Raw genomic sequence first — 21,025 nt, 5'->3', positions numbered from 1 at the left:
AATGATTGTTTTGTCTTGTATTTTTTTAAAGTGTCAGTCATGATTTTGTGGTGGAAAAAGTTACTAAAGAACGGGGACTACGTGGAAAATAAAATCAGTGTGTCGGCAACAATGTTCTGTCCCGTATCCTGGAGAGCAAAAGCTCAGGCTTCAATAGATCCAAAAGGTCTTTGACGAAAAATTCTTCCTACCATGACTCCTCTCCTAACAGGCTTAATGCTTAAAATTAAAAAAAAAAAAAAATTCCACTGGCATTTACTGAGAACCTACTATGTGAAATGCCTACTATGCCAGATGACAGGACTCTCAACCTAAATCAGACACGATTCCAGATTTACTTGAAGCAACATGAAATCTATACGTAGTATGCAAAGGGAAGAAATGCACGTTAAATTTCCCAAATGTTCCCTTTTTGAGAACTGTATTCCTATACTACAGGTAGAAAAAGTAGAAACATATGGTACTCCCAGTCAAACAGACCATCTTACACCACCCATCATTTTTCAACCATTGCTATATAAATGTACATTTGGCTGGAATTACAGCTATTAAATGACTTACCCCAACACATGAGTGTCTATGACTTATGTGAACAGTCTGCACGTGTGTCTCAGTGGGGAAGGCTGGACAGTTGCCTTGCAGTCCTCGTCAATAAGCAGGTAGCCAGGAACTCTGGGGCTAGCCAGGCTCTGTGGAGACACAAAGAGAAATGCACGATGGGGTTCTCCTCTTAAGGGAGCTCACAAACCAGTGGGAAGAGCTAACCTCACAGCACAGGACAGTGACCCGTCCATGTCAAGGCAGAGGGAAGCATCTGTGGCTGAGAGATGGACTACATGTCTCTCATTAAATATTTACAGACAAATATTGTAACTCTGGGTATTGCCCTTGACGTATTATATAGATTAAGAAAAACGGGAGCAAATAAAGGCCAAACTACTTAGAGATGATTTTTAACGTGTTAGACTGGGGAAAAGAAATGTTCGCAGGGAATCTTAAGAACAATCCCTGGTGTTTTGCCAGTTGTCACGTGTACATGCAAGGCAGCAGCGTCGGGACTGACAGCCAGGACTCTGGACCAGCCTGGCTTCCAGTCAAGACTCAAACACCTCCCCACTCAGCAATCTTGCTTAGAATACATAACTTCACGGCACCTTAATGTCCTCATCTCTAAAGTGAGGACAGTAATGGTACCTACCTCAGAGGATTACTATGAGGATGGAATGAATTAATGTAGAGAAAGTTCTTAAAATAGTGCCTAAAGCAAAATTAAATGCCCTTTGTCCCCAAATAGTCAATACTTGAGTCTTACATACTCACTTGATGTAACACCCATTTTAAGTCCTTATGTACATGAAATAATACAGACGTAAAACCAAGATAAAAATCTCAAACAGAGCTTCTCCCTTCTATAAGATGTTCCACGTTGCCAGTTAATAATACCTTTGATGTAAGCAATATGGAAAGTAAGCATTTTTGTTTACCCTGTGATAATGAGTTTACCTAAAATTTTGAGATCTGGTGATTATGAAACAGTATTGGATTTGCACAGTCCTTGCTAGGAGAGGGGCATCTGTGGATTACTCCACGAAATAAGAATCCTGCCGTATCTAATTCCTGGTGTTCCTCTGCTGCTGGTTTGGTTTCAGGTTGAGCATTTGTTTAGAGTTCAGTGTGTACAACAGAAAGTCATTACCTTTTATAAGACAGGGTTTCTTCCTAAGTAAATGCAGTATATAGGAAGATGCCTAACTGAGGATTCATGATACCATGATTGATGATGTTCTCAAGTTGACACTGAAAGCCCCAACCACAGGGCTTTAAAAAGTACACAATTCTTCACTCTCCTTCACTTGAACTCTTTCAGATGTTACCTAAACATAATCCAACTTACAGAGCTGTTCATGACAAAAGGAATCTCACCTTAATTTTATTTGGAAAGGGGTCCCTGTTTTACATAATGTTGGGGGGAATAGAGTTAAGTAAAAATAAAACATATTCCTGGGTGCTAATTTGCATGTATATTAGCATAAATTAGCACACAAACTTAAGAACCTCTGTGTGTGCAAAATCTCCAAAAACTAAAAATTAACATATTAAAAGAACTAGTGGAAAGTAATACAACAGATAATGGAATTTCAACAGAGAAACATTTTTTGAAAGAAATAAAAAATGCGAAAAAAAGATATGAGAGATGAATAATTCCTTAAAGGGCTAATTAGCAGACAAACCAGTTGGAAAAAAATCAGCAAACTTAAAGATAGGTCCATAGAAATTATCTGAGCTGAATTACAAAGATTTTTTAAAGTGTTAAAGAAAAAGAGGTTCAGAATATCTGAGATGCACAGGGCAATATCAAGTGGTCTAACATGCACGTAGTTAGATTTCCAGATGAAGGAGAGAAAGCCGAGCAGACGGAATATTTGAAGAACTGTTTCAAATGGCTAAGAATTTCCTAAAATTATTGAAAGACAATCACAGATGCGAGAAGCTCAAAGAGACCTAAGCAGAGTTTTAAGAAATAAACCCACATATAGAGCCAGTGGAATTTTTTCAACAAAAGTTTCTGGACCAGTAGATATATATATGCAAAAAAAAAAAAAGTTAACTTTGCTGGATTCATACTTCATACCATATAAAAAATCAATTTGAAATAGATCATAGGTCTAATTGTAAAGAAAAATACAGCTAGGAAAATAAAAAGGCAAACCACAGACTGGGAGAAAATATTTGCATAACATATATTTGACAAGGGACTTGTGTCTAGAATACATAAAATATTCTTATAACTCACTTATAAGAATACAAAGAACCCAATAAAAAACAAAAGATTTGAACAAACACTTCACCAAAGACACACAAGTGGCAAATATTTACATGAAAAGATTCTCAGTAACATTAGTCATTAGGGAAATGCAAATTAAACCAAACAAAATAACATTACACACTAATTAGGATGACTTTTTTGAAAAAGAGAAAAACCAAGGGCTGGCAAGTATGTGAAACAATAGGAAATCTCATTTATTGCTAGTGGGAACGCAAAATGGTACAGCTACTTTGGAAAACAGTTTGCAGTTTCTTATAAAGTTAAACACATACTTAACCTAACAGCCGAGCAATCCCAGCCCTATTTACTGAAGAGAAATGAAACACATTTCCATACAAAGACTTGAATACAAATGTTTTAGCTGCTTTATTCACAACAGCTCCAAACTGTCCATTAACCGGTAAAGAGATAAATTGGACTGCATAAATTAAAACTCAAAAAACCTTACTTTAAAAAGTCAAATTTAAAAAATAGAAAGGAAGAAAGAAAGATGATAACATGACAACTAAATGCAATGTATGATCTGAACCAAGGAGATAATAGGTAAAAAGGATATTAACAGAGTTGATAAATTTTGATAAACAATTCCTACTGTATTGCACAGGGAACTATATTCAATAGCTTGTAATAAACTATAATGAAAAAGAATATATATCACTGTGCTGTACACTAGAAACTAACACAACATTGTAAATCAACTATACTTCAATTAAAAAAGACAGGTGATAAATTTTGAATATGGAATGTAGATTTGATAATAGTATTTTATTAGTATTACATTTTCTGATCTTGATCATTGTACTATGGTTATTTAAGAGAACATCCTTGTTCTTGGGAAATACAACTGAAATATCTAGCAGTAAAGGGGCACAAGGTCTGCAGTTTACTCTCAAATAGTTGAGAAAGAGGACAATAAAGCAAATGGGGCAAAATTTTAACAACTGGTAAAGACGGTTAAAGGGTATGCAGAAATTTTCTGAAATATTCTTGCAACATTTTTGTACTTTTTCCCTTAAGAACCAAGTAAGAAAGAGAGGGGTTAATAATGAGTGACACCAACAAGGAAGAAAAAGAACAACGTAAGTAGACTTAAGCACAAGGTAAAAACAAACAAAGGTGTGTGTGTGTGTGTGTGTGTGTGTGTGTGTTCAGCAATCAAAACAGAAATAGAAAAAGTATATGACCAAGCAAGGTGTTTGAAGACAGTGAGAGCACATAATTGAGATCTTCCAAGAAACAAACTAGATTCTCCTCAGAGCAAGTCACCCTTTTCCTCGGCACAAACCATGTCAGAGAGTCTTTCAAAATAAAAGGAAAGCAGAAGTCGACACCTTCTGAAAACTGAGCCCAGAGCAGATGGGCTCAGGGTTGTACTTAGCCCAGGGATATACTCAGCCCTGTTATCTCTGTGGAGCCTTTCCCCAGAATTGGGGAAGTGGTAAGTGTGCAGAGGTTAGAAAAGACACACAGTAGGTACATTTTAAATATACGATAAGCAGCCCCTAAAAAGAAATAGAAACTGTGCGCATGCAGCAAAGGAGCAAAACGCTTCAGAAAGAAGAACTAGAAAATATCAAACTAATTGTTTTTTTCCAAAGACCCTCCCACCTCCCCCCTCAACACACATACACACATAGCTACCATCATCAACAATACAACCACACCTATGTGGCTACCAATTTAAAAGACAGGAGATTGCTAAAAATAAAACTACCATATGATCCAGCTACCCACTTCTGGGCATTTATTCAAACAAAGCAAAAACAGTAACTTGAAAAGATATGTGGACCCTATGTTCATTGTGGCATTATTTATAATAGCCTAGATATGAAAACAACCTAAGTGTCCATCAACAGATGAATGGATAAAGATGTGGTATGTGTGTGTGTGTGTGTATACATATATATATGTATGTGTATATATATGTATATATGATGTGGTACACACACACACACACACACACACAATGGACTATTACTCAGCCATGAAAAGAAAGGAATCTTGCCACTTTTGACAACATGGATAGACTTTGAAGGTATTATGCTAAGTGAAACAAGTCAGACAAAAAGACAAATACCATATGATTTCACTCATATGTGGAATCAAAAAAACAAAACAAACAAAATTCCTAGATATAGAGAATAGATTGGTCGTTATCAGAGGGGAAGGGGGTCGGGGGTGGGCAAAATAAGTGAAGGAGGTCAACTGTATGGTGACAGACAGTAACTACATTTATTGTGATGATCATTTTGTAGTTGTACCTTGTATACAAAGATCCAAGTATTGTGTTGTATATCTGAAATTAATGTAGTGTTATACATCAATTTTACCTAAAAAAAAATTGCTCGAGGGGTGCAAAAGGTAATTTATAGCTTCAAGAAAAGGGGTAGAGGGTAGAGGAGGAGGATTTGGGAAGACTGAAAGTACAGTCGATCCTCATTATTCACGGATTATGTATGTGTGAACTCACCTGTTCACCAGAATATCATTGTAACCCCAGAATCTATACTCTGTAGCACCCTCACGGCCACTGGCTGACTTGCGCAGAGCAGCGGAAAATCCGAGTTGCTGTGCTATTCCCAGCTGGAGCTGAACAAGGCAGTGTTTTGCCTTCTTGTTTCGTATCTCATATTGTAAATAAGTGTCCTTTTCAGTCTGTTTAGTGCCATATTTTTTGCATTTTTGTTCTTTTTTGTCGGTGATTTTGTTGTTTAAAAGGGCTTCCAAGCGTAGTGTGGAAGTGCTGGCTGGCCTAAGCACAGAAAGGCTGGGGTCTGTCTTAGGGAGAAACGTGTGTGTTAGATAGACTTCCTTCAGGTATGAGTTATGATGCTGTTGGCCATGAGTTCAATGTTAATGAATGAACGAAACGTATTAAATAAGGTATCTTTAAAGAGAAGCACACATAAAATAAGGTTCGGTATTGATAAGTTGATGAAAATGTTGTGGACAGAGGCTTGCAGGAAACCTAACCCTGAATTTCTCCTGGGAGAAGCTGTTCAGTATTCACTGAATCAGCATTTGCTGTGACCTTATACAATATAACTTCCGTAAATAAGGAGAATTGATTGTTAGAAAGAAACATATCCAATTCACAATGGTAGTTGCTTTAGAAGACAGGGTGTGGGGAAGGAAATCAGGGGTTTTCTCAATGAAGATATTTATTAAGGCTGAAAACAAACGTCGCAAAATGTTAACTGTTCCTGAGTGGTGCTAATATGGGCGTTTGTTATCATCTGCACTCATTTTAATTTCCTAAAGTAAAAATCCTAAGGACACCATAGTTGAGAGAGAAGGGAGTAAGAGGGTGATGACTGCTGAAAGTATGTCTCCACACACTACAGTGTGCACATACTGAGTTAAGTATAAAATCATCTGTAGGGTAAGCATTACTTAACCAAAAACTATAACTTGGGAGATGAATAATTGCTCCTTGGCTACAGCTGGTCTTAACATACAACAGTGCTGCTCTGTCTCAGCATAACCATGGCACAGAGCGAGCGTTCATAAAACTTTGCTGAGTTTGAAAGAGATGTCATGAAGTTACATAGTTAGGAGGCGCTGTTGCTTGAAATGCTGGTGCATGACAGTTTGTCCAGCATCTAATGCCAGTTCACAGCCAAATTATAAAGCCACGTTTCTGTGTCAATAAGGAATCACATAACCTGTAGCTTAAAATCCCTTAAAAGATGTGATGGGATATTTAGGTATTCTGCTCCAAGATAAAGCAAACAGATATCAGGAAGCTACATTTTTTCCCTAATTATTTCAGTGGTCAATAAAAGTAAAATCTCCAAATACCTCAGTCTCCTATGCAAAAATGAAAAGAACACAATTCACCACATGATAAAGAAGGATGTAGTGACCTGAGATCCCTAGGAAAAAAGCATTTGTGCATGCAAAGTATCCTTCTAAGTAAACTAAAAGTGAAAGGAGACTTGGAAATGCTATCACTAGGTTAACGGGAAGGGGGCCACTATGTAAGCAAGACCATTGACACATCCTTAGTTCTGATCTAAAGGATGAATTAATTTGTGCCGAGAGTTTAATAAACATAAGAAGTCTCCTCAAGTCCTAGCATATTCACATCTTTTTCTAAGTAATGAGAAAATATTTCGAGAGCTATCCTTTCACACTAAATTACAGAAGCGCCTCAATTAACAAAAACAAGGGGAGGGAAAAGACACTGTACTCTCATTATTTGAATTTTTTTGATTGGCTAGGGCTTAAGCAGAAATGCTTTGTCCATGGTATTTCTAAGATGAATCATACAACTGTTCCCCTGGACACAGGAGACTGCTGCTACCCATAATACATTTAATCTTTATTGAACATCTGCCCTATAACTGGTACTGTCAAACGCTTTTTACTCATTTATTCCTTAAAACTGCACTATGCAGTCTGCACCCAGGATTCCCGTTTTAACTGCTGCAGAAGCTGAGGCACAGAGAGATTAAGTAAACAGAAAGAATGCAGCCTCAGATGACTAAAATTCTTTCATCACTTCCTTAACATCATTCTGAATTTTAATGATGCTATAATTCTCTGAGATGGTGAGGATATAAGGCTGCATAAGAATCTGTTCTGATCTTGGGTCATGGTCTGGAATTTTGAAAACATTTCTGGCATTAGAATGCTTCATGCTTCATTGTCACTTATCTCCAAATCTCAGAAGCAGAGCGGGGAGTGCTTATGTACACATACCAGGTAATCCAGTGTTCATTGTAATAGTTTCTTAATAATACAGTAGCTTCCCATAATGCTGTACGTCTGGTGAAAACAAGGTGCCTGGCAAATTAGTGAAGATGTTCTGATCACATGCTAATTATTACCTGGCAGCATCACAAAATGATCTGCCTTATGAAAGCAATAATCTTACTGGCTGAGCTGAGCACTACTGCACTAACATTCAACTGCTTTGATGGCTCTTTAATTGAACACTCCTACCTCCTACAAAGTTTATTCTTTTTTCTTTAGGAATTATATCTTTTCATAAACTTTTTAATGGCAAAGATGGCCACCAGTTCAAGATAATACCTGCTTATTATTGACCCTGAGAGTCAAAGGGCTGGACTTTTAATTCAGTTTCCTTTCAACAGCCAAAGCCTACTGAGAGCCATCATCCTCCTGTCACCGGTGTTTTAACAGCATTTTCACACCACGGCTGACCATCTGCTTTTAGAGTCATCTCATTGTTTCTTTGGGCAGAAAGTCACACAACCATTTCTTTAAAATAAAGTCCACACTCTACTGTGGAAATGGAAATTTGAAAACACTGAAAGAGGACAGAAAGACTTCTGGCCTATGTTTCATTTTCACTGATGAAAACTGCTATAGAAAAATGCAGTGTACCATTATGACATTGTGTATTTGGAAACTCCAATAATAAGCCATCTCCATTATTAAGTGGGTTTATTGACATAACTGAACATAACAATGTATAACATTTATTCATTTCCCACTGAAAGACTTTCCAGTGAAATTGTGTTTACATGGATTCAGGCATTAAGCATTTTCAGTGATGTTCTGCAGTTGAAAGGGTGGGGTGGTGGGAAGAACCAGAGGTCTTTTTCAGACTTTCAATGGGACTCACTTTATTACATGGTTGTGTAAAAGCAACAGCTAAGAAATGCAATTGCTCCATGAGTGAAAAAGCCAGGAGCACAAAAAGTTCAAGATAACTGCAAGGTTGGAAATAAGAGCAAACAACTACACCTCCCTCCCAAGTACCAGTATGCTCGGAATCTGAAGCAAGCCCTGGCAGCAAACTAAGAATGACCGTCTATTTCCTGTGGTTTATTAAGTTTTGGCCCCACAGATAAGACTGCCAGAAAAGCAGCTGTACTTTAAGTGGTCTGGACATTTACTCATCTGAACATAAACAAAGATCAGCTCATTTAAATCCCTACATGCCTACTCAGCTGCTGGGACAAGGGCAGGCCTGGCTCAGCGAAGGCCAAGTGGAAAAGGAGTGGAATGGGATTGAAGGATCCCTGGACTATGACAGATTCCCTGAGTCTTCAGGACCCTCAGGGGCTTAAGGCCCTAAACAGAAGATTCACTGTTAGCCTTAGCACCTCTGCAGTGGCCTCCCTGGCACCCCACTGCCAGTGAATCCATAACCACGGTGAATAGAACCATCACGTACATCCGCTAAGTGACTGTGTTTTTAGACCACACACAAAATTATTAATGTAAACCAAAGCACTACATTTAGTGATAAACATCTACTTCATAAATATCAGGGAATGAAAGTTTCCCAAATAGTTGAAAACAACTGAACAAATAAAGGAGCCTAACCCTAAGTTTAAAACAAAAACATTTAAAAGAAATACTGCAATTATTAACTAAAAGATAAGATTTAATAACATGGAAAAAAAAAAACACTGGGTAGTAGAGGGATTAATTTGCAGAACATAATTACTTCACAGTGAGATTTAAATACTCATAACAATCTCCTGGTTTTAGTAGACACAGACAGCCACTGATGGACATTTTTTCACATTTCTTCCAATAGGTTCTTCCCCTCTACTCTTTCATACAGAGTAAGACAATAATGTGATCAAACATTATACCATCAATTGCAAGTCATCTTTTGCTCCCCTCCTATTAGGAAATTACCATGATCACTTGACTGTGCCACCCAAGATAAGCAGGGCACAGTCAACTGGGTGTCACGGATTAAAAACATGAGAAGTACCACATCACATTTATTCCTACCTGGACACATTGTCAGAGATGTGGTAAGTGAACTAGAACGCTGGCGCTCCCTATGGGGTCATCAGTTATGGACACATTACATTCTTTTATCGAGCCTGGCATTGAAATCTCCTTTTCCATCTATAGGTTTTTAAAAATAAAATACAAAAGCCACAGGAGCAACCCTGACAGAGAAGTCTTGCATGCAGCCTTCTCCTGAGAAAGTATGTAATCTTAGTTAACCCCAAGGTCAGAAAATGTTCTTGTGGTGTTAATGTTACAAGGAAAACAGCTTAACTGTCCGGCTCAACTAAAACAGTCCTTGAGCTTATTGGTCAATTTGTTAAATGTCAGAGCTCTTCACATTGTTGAAAAAAGAAAAAAAGGCATCTCTAATTATTTAAACATTAAGTTATCCTGAATGTTCTATTAACCAACATAAAAGAGTTCCTTGGCAAGTGTGTTAAACTTTACCACCTGTTTACAACATCCCCCTTCTTGGCAGAGACCACCAGACCAGTTGAGTCAGTTGCCAAGCCTCCTTTGAATTAGTAATAAGTTCTATTTTCCTTAAATAGAAACAAAACTCCTAAAACTGAACAAACAAAAAAGCATGCATCCCAATCTCTTTCTGGCTACACTGGGGGCAAAAGCACCCTTTTCTACCCCAAAGAGGGCCAGGCTATTGCATTGCAATGCCACAAAAGCCATTCTCAGAGCTGCACCAAGGTCTCCACGTACAGAAGGCCTCCCACCTCTGGACCCCACCATACATTTGTCCCCTTGACAGCCAATACCATCCATTTACTTCATGACTGAGTACTGGGATAGGGGGATGGTGCCGAATTAGCTGTTTGTCCCCTGTGGCCTCTCTGGCAAGGGCACAAAAAGGGAGAAATATAAGGTATGACAAAACGAAATCTTCCCCTGAGGTGGGCTGCGGGGTCCCGCGGATAGGTGGCTCCTCAAGACCAGTGAGAGGGCCTCCACACCCCTGAAGGCCCTGAATCTACCTAGTCAGCAAATCGCTGAAGGAGGTGGTCCTCCCGCCTCAAGCTGCCGCCCGCGCCGCCGCCCCCGCTGTCCATGAAGCGGTCGCACGGGAACTCGATGAGGTCCGCCTCGCTGAGCGCGCACACGGCGGTGCGCGGCCGGTGCGACTGGAATCCCGAGAAGTCGGCTGACACGCCGGTGCCCATGGAGCGCAGGGGCCGTCGGGTAGAGTACATGTGGCGAACGTGGACTGGGGCCCCGCCCTTCCGCCTGGCCCGCAGCTTCCTCCGCAGCCAGCGCGACGCCCAGACCGCCAAGGCCAGGAGCACCAGCAGCGCGTTGACGGCCAGCAGGGCTAAGGTCAGCAGTTGGTAGTCGACGCTGCTCCGGCTCCCAGGCTCCGGCAGGGTAACCAGCCCGGCGCAGTGGTCCCGGGGAGCCACCGGGCAGACCCGGCCACCGAGCACTCCCTCCACGCACACCAGGTAGGGGGTGTCTCCGCGTAGTTCGCGCAGCGTGGCCGAGTCGCTGCGCTCTGGCAGGTAGACGAAGCGGTGGAACTTAGGCTGCTGGCCAAAGCGGTCGAAGAGCAGGCGGAAGCGCGCGCCGCCCAGCGGCCTGGGGCTGCGGTGCTCACGCACCGCCCAGCGCACCGAGGCGCTGTCGGCGCCCACTGCCTCTACCGTCAGGTTGCACAGGATGAACTTGTTGAAGTCACACGGGTCGGACACCAGCGGCGGCAGGCCGACCCCGCCGTCGGATTGGGCGGCGCTCTCCTGCTGCTGCGCGGCCAGGCGCTGCTTTGCTGCGTGCTGCCAGAGGTCGCCGGCTGACTCAGAGCCGAGCTCGGCCGTCGGGGTAGGCTCCGCGTGGGCGGGAACTGACGGAGTCAGACGTCCCCGCTCAGGCTTCTCGAGCAGCTCTAGGGGGTGTGACGCCGGGCTGGCGGAAGCAGCGGCGTTGGAGCCCGGCTGCTGGAGGCCAGGGCCGCGCCGGCTCAACCTTAGGGCGCTGCGGTTACCCAAGAGCTCCCTGGCGGCCCCATCCCAGGCAATCCCTGGCAGAAATCGACCCCGTTGCTGTGGCTGTAGCTGCGGCTGAGGCGGCAGTTCCTCCGCGAGGGCACCTGCTGGGAGCGCCACCTTCTCCCCTGGGGCTGTGGGTAGGGGCCGCCGCTTGCCATCGGCAGTTGGGGAAACCGAGGGAGAGGGATCTGCGCAAGATTCGTTCTGCAGTTGCTGGTCATCCAGGTAATCCAGGTACTTGCCCCGCAAGGCCGGAGGGTGGCGACACTGTACGAAAACGGTGAGGAGCCGGCCCTGCGAGTGCCAGTCGCCCATCCAGCGCTTCAGGCCCCGCAGCCGGCAGTCGCAGGTCCAGCCGTTGCCGTCTAGATCCAGTCGGTAGAGGGCCGGGCTGGCCGCGAAGATGTCCCCGGAAAGGGCGCTGAGCGCGTTGTCGCGCAAGCTGAGCTCGCGCAGCCGGCCCAGGTGGCCAAAGATAGTGGGGTGCAGAGCCGACAGCTCGTTGCCGCTCAGGTCCAGCGCCTCCAGGCTGTGCAGAGGCTCCAGCAGCGCCACGGGCAGTTGGCTCAACCGATTGCCTTCCAGGCGCAGCTCGCGCAGGGCCTCCAACCCCCAAAAGGCCTCGGGTGCGAGGTGCGTGAGCTGATTGCTCCTGAGCGAAAGTAGGCCGAGGCGCGGCAGGTGCTGGAAGACGCGCGGCCCGAGGTGCTGCAGGCTGTTGGCTGAAAGGATGAGGGTGGAGAGGGAGCGCAGCGGTGCGAAGGTGGCTGCGTGGCGTAAGGAGGGCTGCAGCTCGTTGGCAGAGAGGTTGAGGAAGCGCAGCTTCCCCAGGTGGGCGAAGGCGTTCTTGCCCAGAAAGCGGATCCGGTTGGCCTCCAGATGTAGGTAGAGCAAGTTGCCCAAGGGGGCAAAGACGGCATCCGGAAGCGCCCCCAGGGCGTTCCCGTCCAGCCGCAATTTGACTAGACTCTCCAGGCCCTCGAAGGAGCCGCGGCTGAGGCGGCCAATCTCGTTCCCGTTGGCGTAAAGGATGCGCAGTTTGCGCAGCGGTGCCAGGGTGCCCGGGGCGAGCGCCTGCAGGAGATTGTTGCCCAGGTAGAGCTCCTCCAGCCGCGAGAGCTTCTCGAAGGTCTTGGGGTGTAGGGAGCGGATCTGGTTGTACTGCAGGTCCAGCCGTCTGAGCTGCCCCAGGCGGTGGAAGTCGAAGGCCGTGATGTTGGTTATGAAGTTGCCGCCGAGGCTGTAGGTGAGCACGTCCTGCGGACTCGGGAGCAAGCTAGTCTTGGGCACGGCGCGGAGCCCCCTGTTGGTGCACAGGAGGTGCTGGGGGTGCTGGCAGTCGCAGCGCTCCGGGCACACCAGCTGGGCCCTCGGCGGGAGCGCGAGGCAGCCGCACACCACGAGCAGGAAGCGCACGGCGCGGGCAGCCTCCATTGCCGCCCGCCCTGCGTGCTGCGACCGGATCGTCCTCTTGGCCCGCCGGCTCTGTGTCTCCTCTGCATTCCCCTTGGCCTGGCTAGAGTCGCTAAATGGCCTCTTTCGGACTTCGCAGCGCCGTCCAGCCCCTCCTCCGCCCTTTGTCCGGTGGCTGGCCCGGGTCTTTGCAGGCGGGCTTTGCCCGGCCAAGTCAGGCGGCGCTGGGCGCTCCGCGAGCTCCGGGTGCTACTTGTTGCATTTCTGCAGAAAACTGTTTCTCCGGGTGCGCGTCGGGGGGCGGAGGGAGGGAGCAAGACCTGAGCTTTTTGTTTGCAGCTTGAGTCCGGAGAGCTGGATTCCCTGGCACGGATTCTCCCCGCCGAGCGGATTCCCCAGCTGCAGGCGGGAGCCCTTCCAAGAGCTCCTCCGAGCGCGGCTTGGCTGCTGCGCCCCGGCGGCTCAGCCCCCGCAGCCGACGGCTCCTCGCTCCCGGTCCGGGACCGGTAGCGCGGTCTCGGTGGAACAGCACCGGGAGGAGTCGGGGGTGTGCAGGCTGCGTCCGGAAGGGACCCAAGTCGGCCAGTGGCGAGCAAACCGGGCGGAAATTCGTTCTTCCCACACTCTGCCCCCCGGGGATGCAGGCGGAGAAAAAGGAGACGGCGGAGGGAGGACAGACCCCGGCAGGGGGAGGAGGAAACGCTAAGTGGCTCCGCGTCTGGTCGACCCGAGCCCGGGACGCCAAGTGAGAAAAGTAGGGATTAAAAACAGCTGTACGGGTCGGACACGCCAGGCTGGGGGCGGGGGTGGATTACCGGGCGAGCAAACGGGATTTGCAGACAGAGACCTTTTTATTTTAGACGAGTACACCAGTCGCTTAGGAGCAGTGCTAGTGCTCCTCTTACTCGTTTTCAAGTTACTTGCTCTTCCAGGTGCCACCTTGCAAGCAGTTCGAGCGGCAAGGAAACTGCCAGGGTTCTGCAGAAAGTTTTGGGGAGCCCAAGGTTGTCTGCCAGGAGCTGTCGTTGGGCTACTATCGGAAGAGGCTATTCGAGCCATTCTGACTGTTGCGTGTTTGGGTTTTTGACACCGTTGGACCAGTGGCCGGTAGCCGAGGAGAGGCACCGCCCCTTTTTAGGGATCCGAGCTGAGTAGTTGCTTGGCCCTGCTGTAGGCCAGAGAATGGAGAAAGCTCAAAACTGGTTCTACCACCTGAAAGTATCTCTGTCAGATTTTGGTGATTTAGTCCCATTAATTCTTCTCCAGTCTTAGGGCCCTTGGGTAGGCTCTGCACGTGTACATGTACATAATAACCTTCAAAGACCTTCTGGTGACTGCTACTTGCTGGGCCCTCCCCCGTTATGCCTGGGCTTGCAGTGATCTTCAAGATTTTTGGCCCCCAATTTTTTAGATCCGGCTTAGTTGGGGAAGAATAAACATTTACTACCAATAGGGAATAGAACTTTTATTAGTGGCTCCTTTCAGGGCAGCTGCAGCTGACAATGAGACTGGGCAAAGTAGAGCTTTTTAACTGTTCCTGCAAGCTATCCCCGCTCCCCCATCTCAAGGGGTTCAGAAAATGTAATTTTAAAGATTTACTCTATGGAAAATGAAAGAAAAGAGACATATCCTCATCTCAAGAGGCCGACAGTCTAGTGGGGACAGCAAGACATGAAAGGTTAAATAATAACATAGGGCTATAATATGAGAAAGCTGCTGAGATGCAGATGATTTTGAATAATTCCAATGTTCTGTGGTGCTTAATTGCCTCATTTAGCAATTCACATAGGCAAGTGAATTGAAAGAAAGATGAGACAGACCATCGGCAGCATGGTCAGGGGTGAGCAGGGACCTGGGCCCCAGGGAGGTGGGGTTGGAGAATGGAAGGTGGGTAGGTAGTGAAAGGTCCATTCAGGGCACAGTGAACAGAGCAAGTTTGCTTGTGATTTGCTTTGAGTTTTTGAATAAAGGATGAACTTGGGGGACCAACTGTCTGTCTGAACAAGATGAAAGATGAAGTTCCCCAGGCAGTTTGGTAGTTTGGTTTTTAGTTCTCATCGTGAGAAACTTCCGAAACCTCTTTCATTCTTGACTCCAGTCCTCTTTATGAAGGTCTGGCTGCACTAGAGGGTAAGGCCCATTATTGTCTGGTGTAGCACAAGTTCTCCTGATCCGGACCCCAGAAACTACTAGGAGGACCTCACGCCTTGCTGGTAACAGAGGCCGTCCAATTTTTCAGAGGAGAGAGTACTAAGAAGCTGCTGTCTTTTAAGTTGAGCCCCTGGGATGAGCCACTGGGATCTACCTGGGATGTGGCTGTAGCAGCACCTGCATTTGAACCTACAGCCTTGGGACATACAAACAGCCTGCTGCGCAGGGTAGAGGCTGGAAACTGAGAGGTGTGCTGTGGAAGAGGGCGTGAAGCAGACATCAGACCCTATTCCTTTTTTTTTTTTTTAACTTTTTTTTAATTGAGTTATAGTCATTTTACAATGTTGTGTCAAATTCCAGTGTAGATCACAATTTTTCAGTTATACATGAACATACATATATTCATTGTCACATTCTCTTTCGCTGTGAGCCACCACAAGATCCTGTATATATTTCCCTGTGCTACACAGTACAATCTCAGACCCTATTCCTTTGCATAAGCTTCCTCCTCTCCTGACTCTTCGAAGAAAACTTTCAGAGTAAACTTTCACAACAGCAGGCACATTCCCTCAGAGGCCACTCTAGTTTGGGCTGATCACTCACTCCACTGGGGGTGTCTTTCCTTTGTAGATGCCGCTAAGTAAGATTTACAAAGTTATCAGACCCCTGCAGATGTTCAGGATGTTTTATTATTTTGGCTGTTTTTGGTATTATTGCCCAGTGTTTAGTATTTCTACCAGTAGTTGTGGATTGCAGGTAAAAATAACGTGATCATATGTGGTTTCATGACAAAAGACAATTGCGTTTCCATAACATTCTGTTTTCTTAAAGTAATCCATCTGCCACATGGAGTTAACCTTGCTTAGAATATATATATAGTGTGCAAATTTCACACAGGTATAATCAGTTTCTGATGGGTGTTGCTAGCACCCTGAATCCAGTTTCAGTAAGTGTAAGATTTTGAGATCTGCACATCAAGTGTGTGTTTATATGAGTTCATATAAATTCTTTCTGAAAAAGTGTGATTGCCATCTTTTCAACAAATGCTTCCCTTTTTAAAGGCATATTGCCTGAGGTCAGCTTTACAAATGAATGACATTAAAAACTTCAGAATACACATATGTGGTATTCGTATATCCTCCAGTGGTCTCCATGTCTGTAATGCTGCATGTTCAGATGTTTGATTTACTTTCAGACCACTTCTCTCTTCCAGGAGTTAAAATGATGTTCTGCTTGAATTGGGGAGTACTTAGAGGCCCTGGTAGTGAAGAGCTATAAAAGCAACTCCAAAGCTGCGTGTTGCTGCTGGTAATCAGGCAAGAAGCACTTAGTGCAAATTCAGCATGTGCCACATCCCAGAATGAGCCCCGGGAATTCGGAGCTAATAAGAGACAGGGCCAGACCTCAGGGTGCAGCAACTTAGTGGGGCTGCTGATGGGTAAGGAGCAATTGCCACGCCAGGTGACAAGAGCTGTAGGAGCCCTGTGGAGGGCCACCTGGCTGGATTGAGAGCTTGAGGAAGGCTCCGGAGGTGGGAAGTGCCCAGTACTACCTAGGTAACAAGAGCAAGGCCGTAGAAGAGGAAGCCTGGGGACACGTGCCGGAGAGTGCCTTAGGAACCTCTAAATCTTCTGTCTGAATCTTTGTTGGTGAGGTTCTTTTGACATCTGTCATAACAACCTTGCTCATATGACTTCCAAATAAATATTCCCTTATTCTCCTTTAAGGCTTTCAGCAGGCAGTTGACATAATCATATCTGCACTGCAACATCAAGAGGTATTTCTGCCTAAACTGAGTAGGTGCTACCCAAAGAAAATGTTATCTCCCTAGTTCTTGCTTTCTCGAACCTTGAAATTGGTGACAGAGAATTGTGTGGGATGTATGTTGGTAGACCATCCAGACCAAGGGATTCACTTACGAAACATGCATGTAGGCATTGTACAGGTAGTGTATACACAGCACCACTCTGGGGCCAGGGCAATCTGAGCCCCTCCCCTGGACCCTGCACTTCAGTGGGCCGTGTTCAGGTCCTCCTCTGGTTGTGTCCCTCCCCATAAGAGCAGAATTTCAATTCCAGGCTTCCAAAGAGATGCACCCACCCACCACCCACACCCCCACTCCTGCTCAGGGTTCCCGAGACCCTGGACTTCCTTACTTAACTGCCTAAGTCTGTGTAGGCCTTTTCCCCATCTGTCCGCCTGGGGTCCAGTCATACCACAAGTGAATATACCCCTAGGGTCAAGAGAAAGCTCGAGGGCAGCTGTCAAAAAGAATCTGGAGGTGTGGGCTGGGATTTCCACTCTAATGCCCGGGAAGCCTCTGGGAGATGCCTGGTATTGCAGGAGCAAGAGGAGGAGGCATGGGTCAGGGTTTTCTCTCACACTCTAACCCCGGGCTTCTCAGACACTGGAGACAGTTCTGTCCATATGTAGCATTTTAGGAGGAGAAAGTACATGTACTTGGATTAAAGAACAAGGAGAAAAAAATTACAGGAGTTTGAAGGAAAGCATTTTTTTAAATGTAAGTTCTGCTTTATTATAACATAGCCTACACCTAATTTTCCATAAAGAGCAATAATTTTTAGTAAGAGCAAGGACCTCATTGTCTCTATTTAAATGCCTGTCTCTTAACTATGCAATGTCTTTGTTTATGAATGGATCCCAACTTGATCAGTTTCCAGGAGAGTCAAGTATTGATTATGCTCACATGTATAATTTGCATAATCACAAGTAGAAATCAGGAAGGAAAGCTGTTTGTAGGAGAAACAAGAGCTTTGTCATTTCACTTTTGGAAAGCTCGCTCTTTAAATCTCAAGCACACTGGGGGTAGTTTTAGAGGTCAGAAGCACAAGCAAGTCTGGGCTGATTCCCTGACAAATGTGTGCGGCATAAAGGTTTTCAGCTATTCTTGCCCAGGCATGGAGTCTTCATGGGCTTGCCAGGGATGCACACACTTTCTTCCCAAGCAACCTGTGGTTCTTTGGAACTTCAGCTGTCGAGGCAGGAAGGATTCCAGGCCATGTCTTCAGCAGCTCCTGGAGCTGGCATGAGTTGGCCCAGGCGGCCCAGTGCAGGACAGGTTAGGGGGAGGAGAGCGCAGGCCTGGCTCCCCACTGCAGGGAGAGGTGGGTCTGCCACGCCCTGCTGGAGCAGCATGCAAAGTTCACTCGGGGCAGCCTGCAGAGACGGCAGCTGTTTCCTCATCCCTCGTGAGCCAACCCCAGACAGGCAGTGTGGTCCTTGACACGGATGAAGTAGGAAGCTGAGAGTCCCAGTGGTCCCTTGGCATGTTATCAAATGACCTCCAAAACTCTTTTTCTCTGAATTGAGCCTCACTTTAGCCCCAGTCTGAGAGGCAAGTTGGGGATTAGGAATGTGAATTCGAGAACCACTGCTTTACAGTACTTTTGCTGATTCTCCATTTTTGCCCTTAAGAAAATACAGGAATGCAGATTCCTAGATGGGTTATTAGCCTTATTAAATCAGAATCTCTGGAGGCAAGTCTCTAGCATCTGCATTTATAAGCCACCAGATAATTTTTATGCACACTGAAGTTTGAGAAAATTAATAGACAATATTTCCAAAACACCTGTTCATAATTGGCTGATCATATTCTAGTAAGAACAACAGTAATCGCGGCACTGACGTAGTGGTGAGTGCCAGGCAGTGGTCTAAACATGCTATGTAAAATAAAGTAATTCATTTATTTCCACAACCACTTTGTGAGGTGAGAACTAGTGTTATCCCCATTTTACAGAGGAGGAAACTGAGGAGCTTATTAAAAATACAGGCTCCTAGGCCCACCCCCAGAGAATCTGATTCAGAACCTCCAGCACTGGGCCTAGGGCTCTTTATTTAGCACATTCCCAGGTATTGTTTTCCGTATTGTCACTGAATGAGAATTCTTTGGGGCTTATTCAAACATTTCAGTGTCTCCTTTGCTAGGAGCCTGGGGACTGACAGAGTAGACAAGGCCTATGCCTTCTGGGAGCTCAGCATGGCTGGGGAGTTAATGCACATAAGTCGGTACTCCAGGAGAGTAGTGAAATCATAAAGAAACGCAACGAGCACCATTTGCTGTGCTTGTAGCAATTATCTTTCGAAAAGAAAATAAAAAAGAACCAGAACCTTTGTAGAAAGCATCAGCCCACATAACACTGTCTGTGTTTAAGGCCATGTGCAAAGTGACTGCTGCCAACCTTATTCAAGGAAATGATGTCCTTGGAAAAAAAGTCCAAGGATTTTATGTCCAAGGAACATCCTTATCCATCAGTTCAGAGATGCCTGATTATTTGAAACATGGATAAACAGGTTGCGTATCTACCAGAACCACAGTGACCTGTAGGCACTCTGGCAGGCTGAAAAGGAGAGACAGTTGTGAATGAGCATGAGAGCTTAGGAAGTAAGGCAAACCCACATACTGTTTGTGGTTGCAGGGTCAAGTTTGTTTTTGTGTACCTAAAATTTTATAGCAGTAACATAAGGTTGTTGTCCATCAGAGTAGAATCGAGTCAGTAGCCTAAGGAAATGCTTTCGATATAAAAGTATCTCTTGTTCCTAAATACTGAGATAGTTGTCATCTGCAGGAACCAGACATGTAGTTGAATTTCATGGTACAGCTTTTCACCGTTCTTTTATTTGGATTTCTTCATACTACAGTAAGAACATTTATGTAACCATGTGATATCCCCACCCAGCTGGAAGGACGTCAGACTTGTTTTATTTCGTTTTTGTGCTACTCAGCAACTGTTATGGAATTGTCAAAGGGTTTTGTAAAAAGCTAGAAGAAAATTTTTGAAATGTTAAACAGTTGTCTTTACGTGATGAGAAAATGAATAATTGTTTACACTCTATGTTTTGGCATTTTCTAAATGATGAACAATTACTACAGATTTCTTTTAAACTGATAAAAAAAAAGTTTTAAAAACAAAGGCTTCCCTATCTGATACCTGGTTTCAACCTTAACATCTCTCATGAGGCAGTAAGGTGAGGATTATTTGTATCCTCAGTTTAGAGGCGAGGATGCTAAGTTTTAAAGACATTAGCTACCTTCTGGGATGAAGTCTGATCGTTCTGGGATGATCTGCCTCTGTAATGACAGAGTTCAGACCACAATCTTAACCATTAACTTCTGACCCCAGGATTTTATGGTTGGACCTCACTAGACTCCCTGTTGATACATGCCTTTATGTACAACTAATGAGGCCAATTCAGGGTGATAGACTATTTAGACTAGTAAATGGTACAGTAAGAGCGTCAGCCAACCAGGCTTGGCACTGACCAGTCCAGACAGACAGGCCGTGAACAGCCAGCCCAGCCATGCCAGGGCCCCCCAGCTGAAAGTGGACTCGCCTGTACTTGATTAAACTTTTTGAATGGTGCTTTAGACATCTCTTTCTTTCCCTTAATAACTACGTTATTAAAAACAATTTGAGTAAGGCTTGGGCACAATAGTCCGTAACCATGGGAAACAACACACACAGCCTTCCTGGGTCCAGGCGCTTCCACATGGCAGACTTGCCTGGGGCCTTTCTGGGCCCAGGTGCATTGCAGTCACTCAGGCTTAACACAGTGTTGGTGAGAGGGCCGAGATGATCCACTTTGACAGAACACAGGTTCTGTTTTAAATTTATGATTCAGAAATTGCCTCCCACTCTCTTCAGTGGACTGACAGATATATTGGAAGGGAATTTAATTCATTAAAAAGTATTGTTATTCTCACAACTTGATCTGAGTTGTTATAGTTAATGGCTTAAAAATATTTGTAGGGGGTCACCTCTTTTGAAGAGTGTTGACTTCAAGGATTAGCAACTCATCCTGTATATTTTCTTTGATTTATTCTCAAATCCTAAATATACATGTGTCAAGAACCCCCCTTCCCAAGAAATACCCCCAGAGAACTGTAGCCATCTCCTTA

At 44.9% G+C, this 21,025-nt stretch overlaps 1 protein-coding gene and 1 long non-coding RNA gene across 15 annotated transcripts in view; one reads left to right on the top strand and one right to left on the bottom strand.

Annotated features, from left to right (window-relative positions):
• Window positions 1–13,292, bottom strand: part of TRIL (TLR4 interactor with leucine rich repeats) — a 113,524-nt gene extending 100,232 nt beyond the window's left edge. For all 6 annotated transcript variants that reach the window (XM_074367297.1, XM_074367296.1, XM_074367298.1 and 3 more), the window contains exons 1-2: window positions 10,540–13,292; window positions 562–689 (exon numbers count right to left, since the gene is read on the bottom strand). In XM_074367297.1, the coding sequence (XP_074223398.1) occupies window positions 10,540–12,978 (2,439 nt within the window). In that variant the 5' untranslated portion in view covers window positions 12,979–13,292 and the 3' untranslated portion in view covers window positions 562–689. The remainder of the gene's footprint in view (window positions 1–561; window positions 690–10,539) is intronic.
• Window positions 10,867–21,025, top strand: part of LOC105082015 (uncharacterized) — a 37,946-nt gene continuing 27,787 nt past the window's right edge. For 2 of the 9 annotated variants that reach the window (XR_012508141.1, XR_012508139.1), the window contains exon 1: window positions 11,242–11,377. This is a non-coding gene — a long non-coding RNA (uncharacterized LOC105082015). Of the gene's footprint in view, window positions 11,005–11,241; window positions 11,378–11,631; window positions 11,779–13,586; window positions 13,712–21,025 lie in introns of those variants that run through there. The other 7 variants (XR_012508134.1, XR_012508136.1, XR_012508135.1 and 4 more) reach the window with 6 other exon arrangements.

This window comes from Camelus bactrianus, chromosome 7 (genome assembly GCF_048773025.1).
Source record: "Camelus bactrianus isolate YW-2024 breed Bactrian camel chromosome 7, ASM4877302v1, whole genome shotgun sequence".
In the NCBI taxonomy this organism is placed as follows: Eukaryota; Metazoa; Chordata; class Mammalia; order Artiodactyla; family Camelidae; genus Camelus; species Camelus bactrianus.
This window is presented reverse-complemented; position numbering and strand designations above follow the sequence as displayed.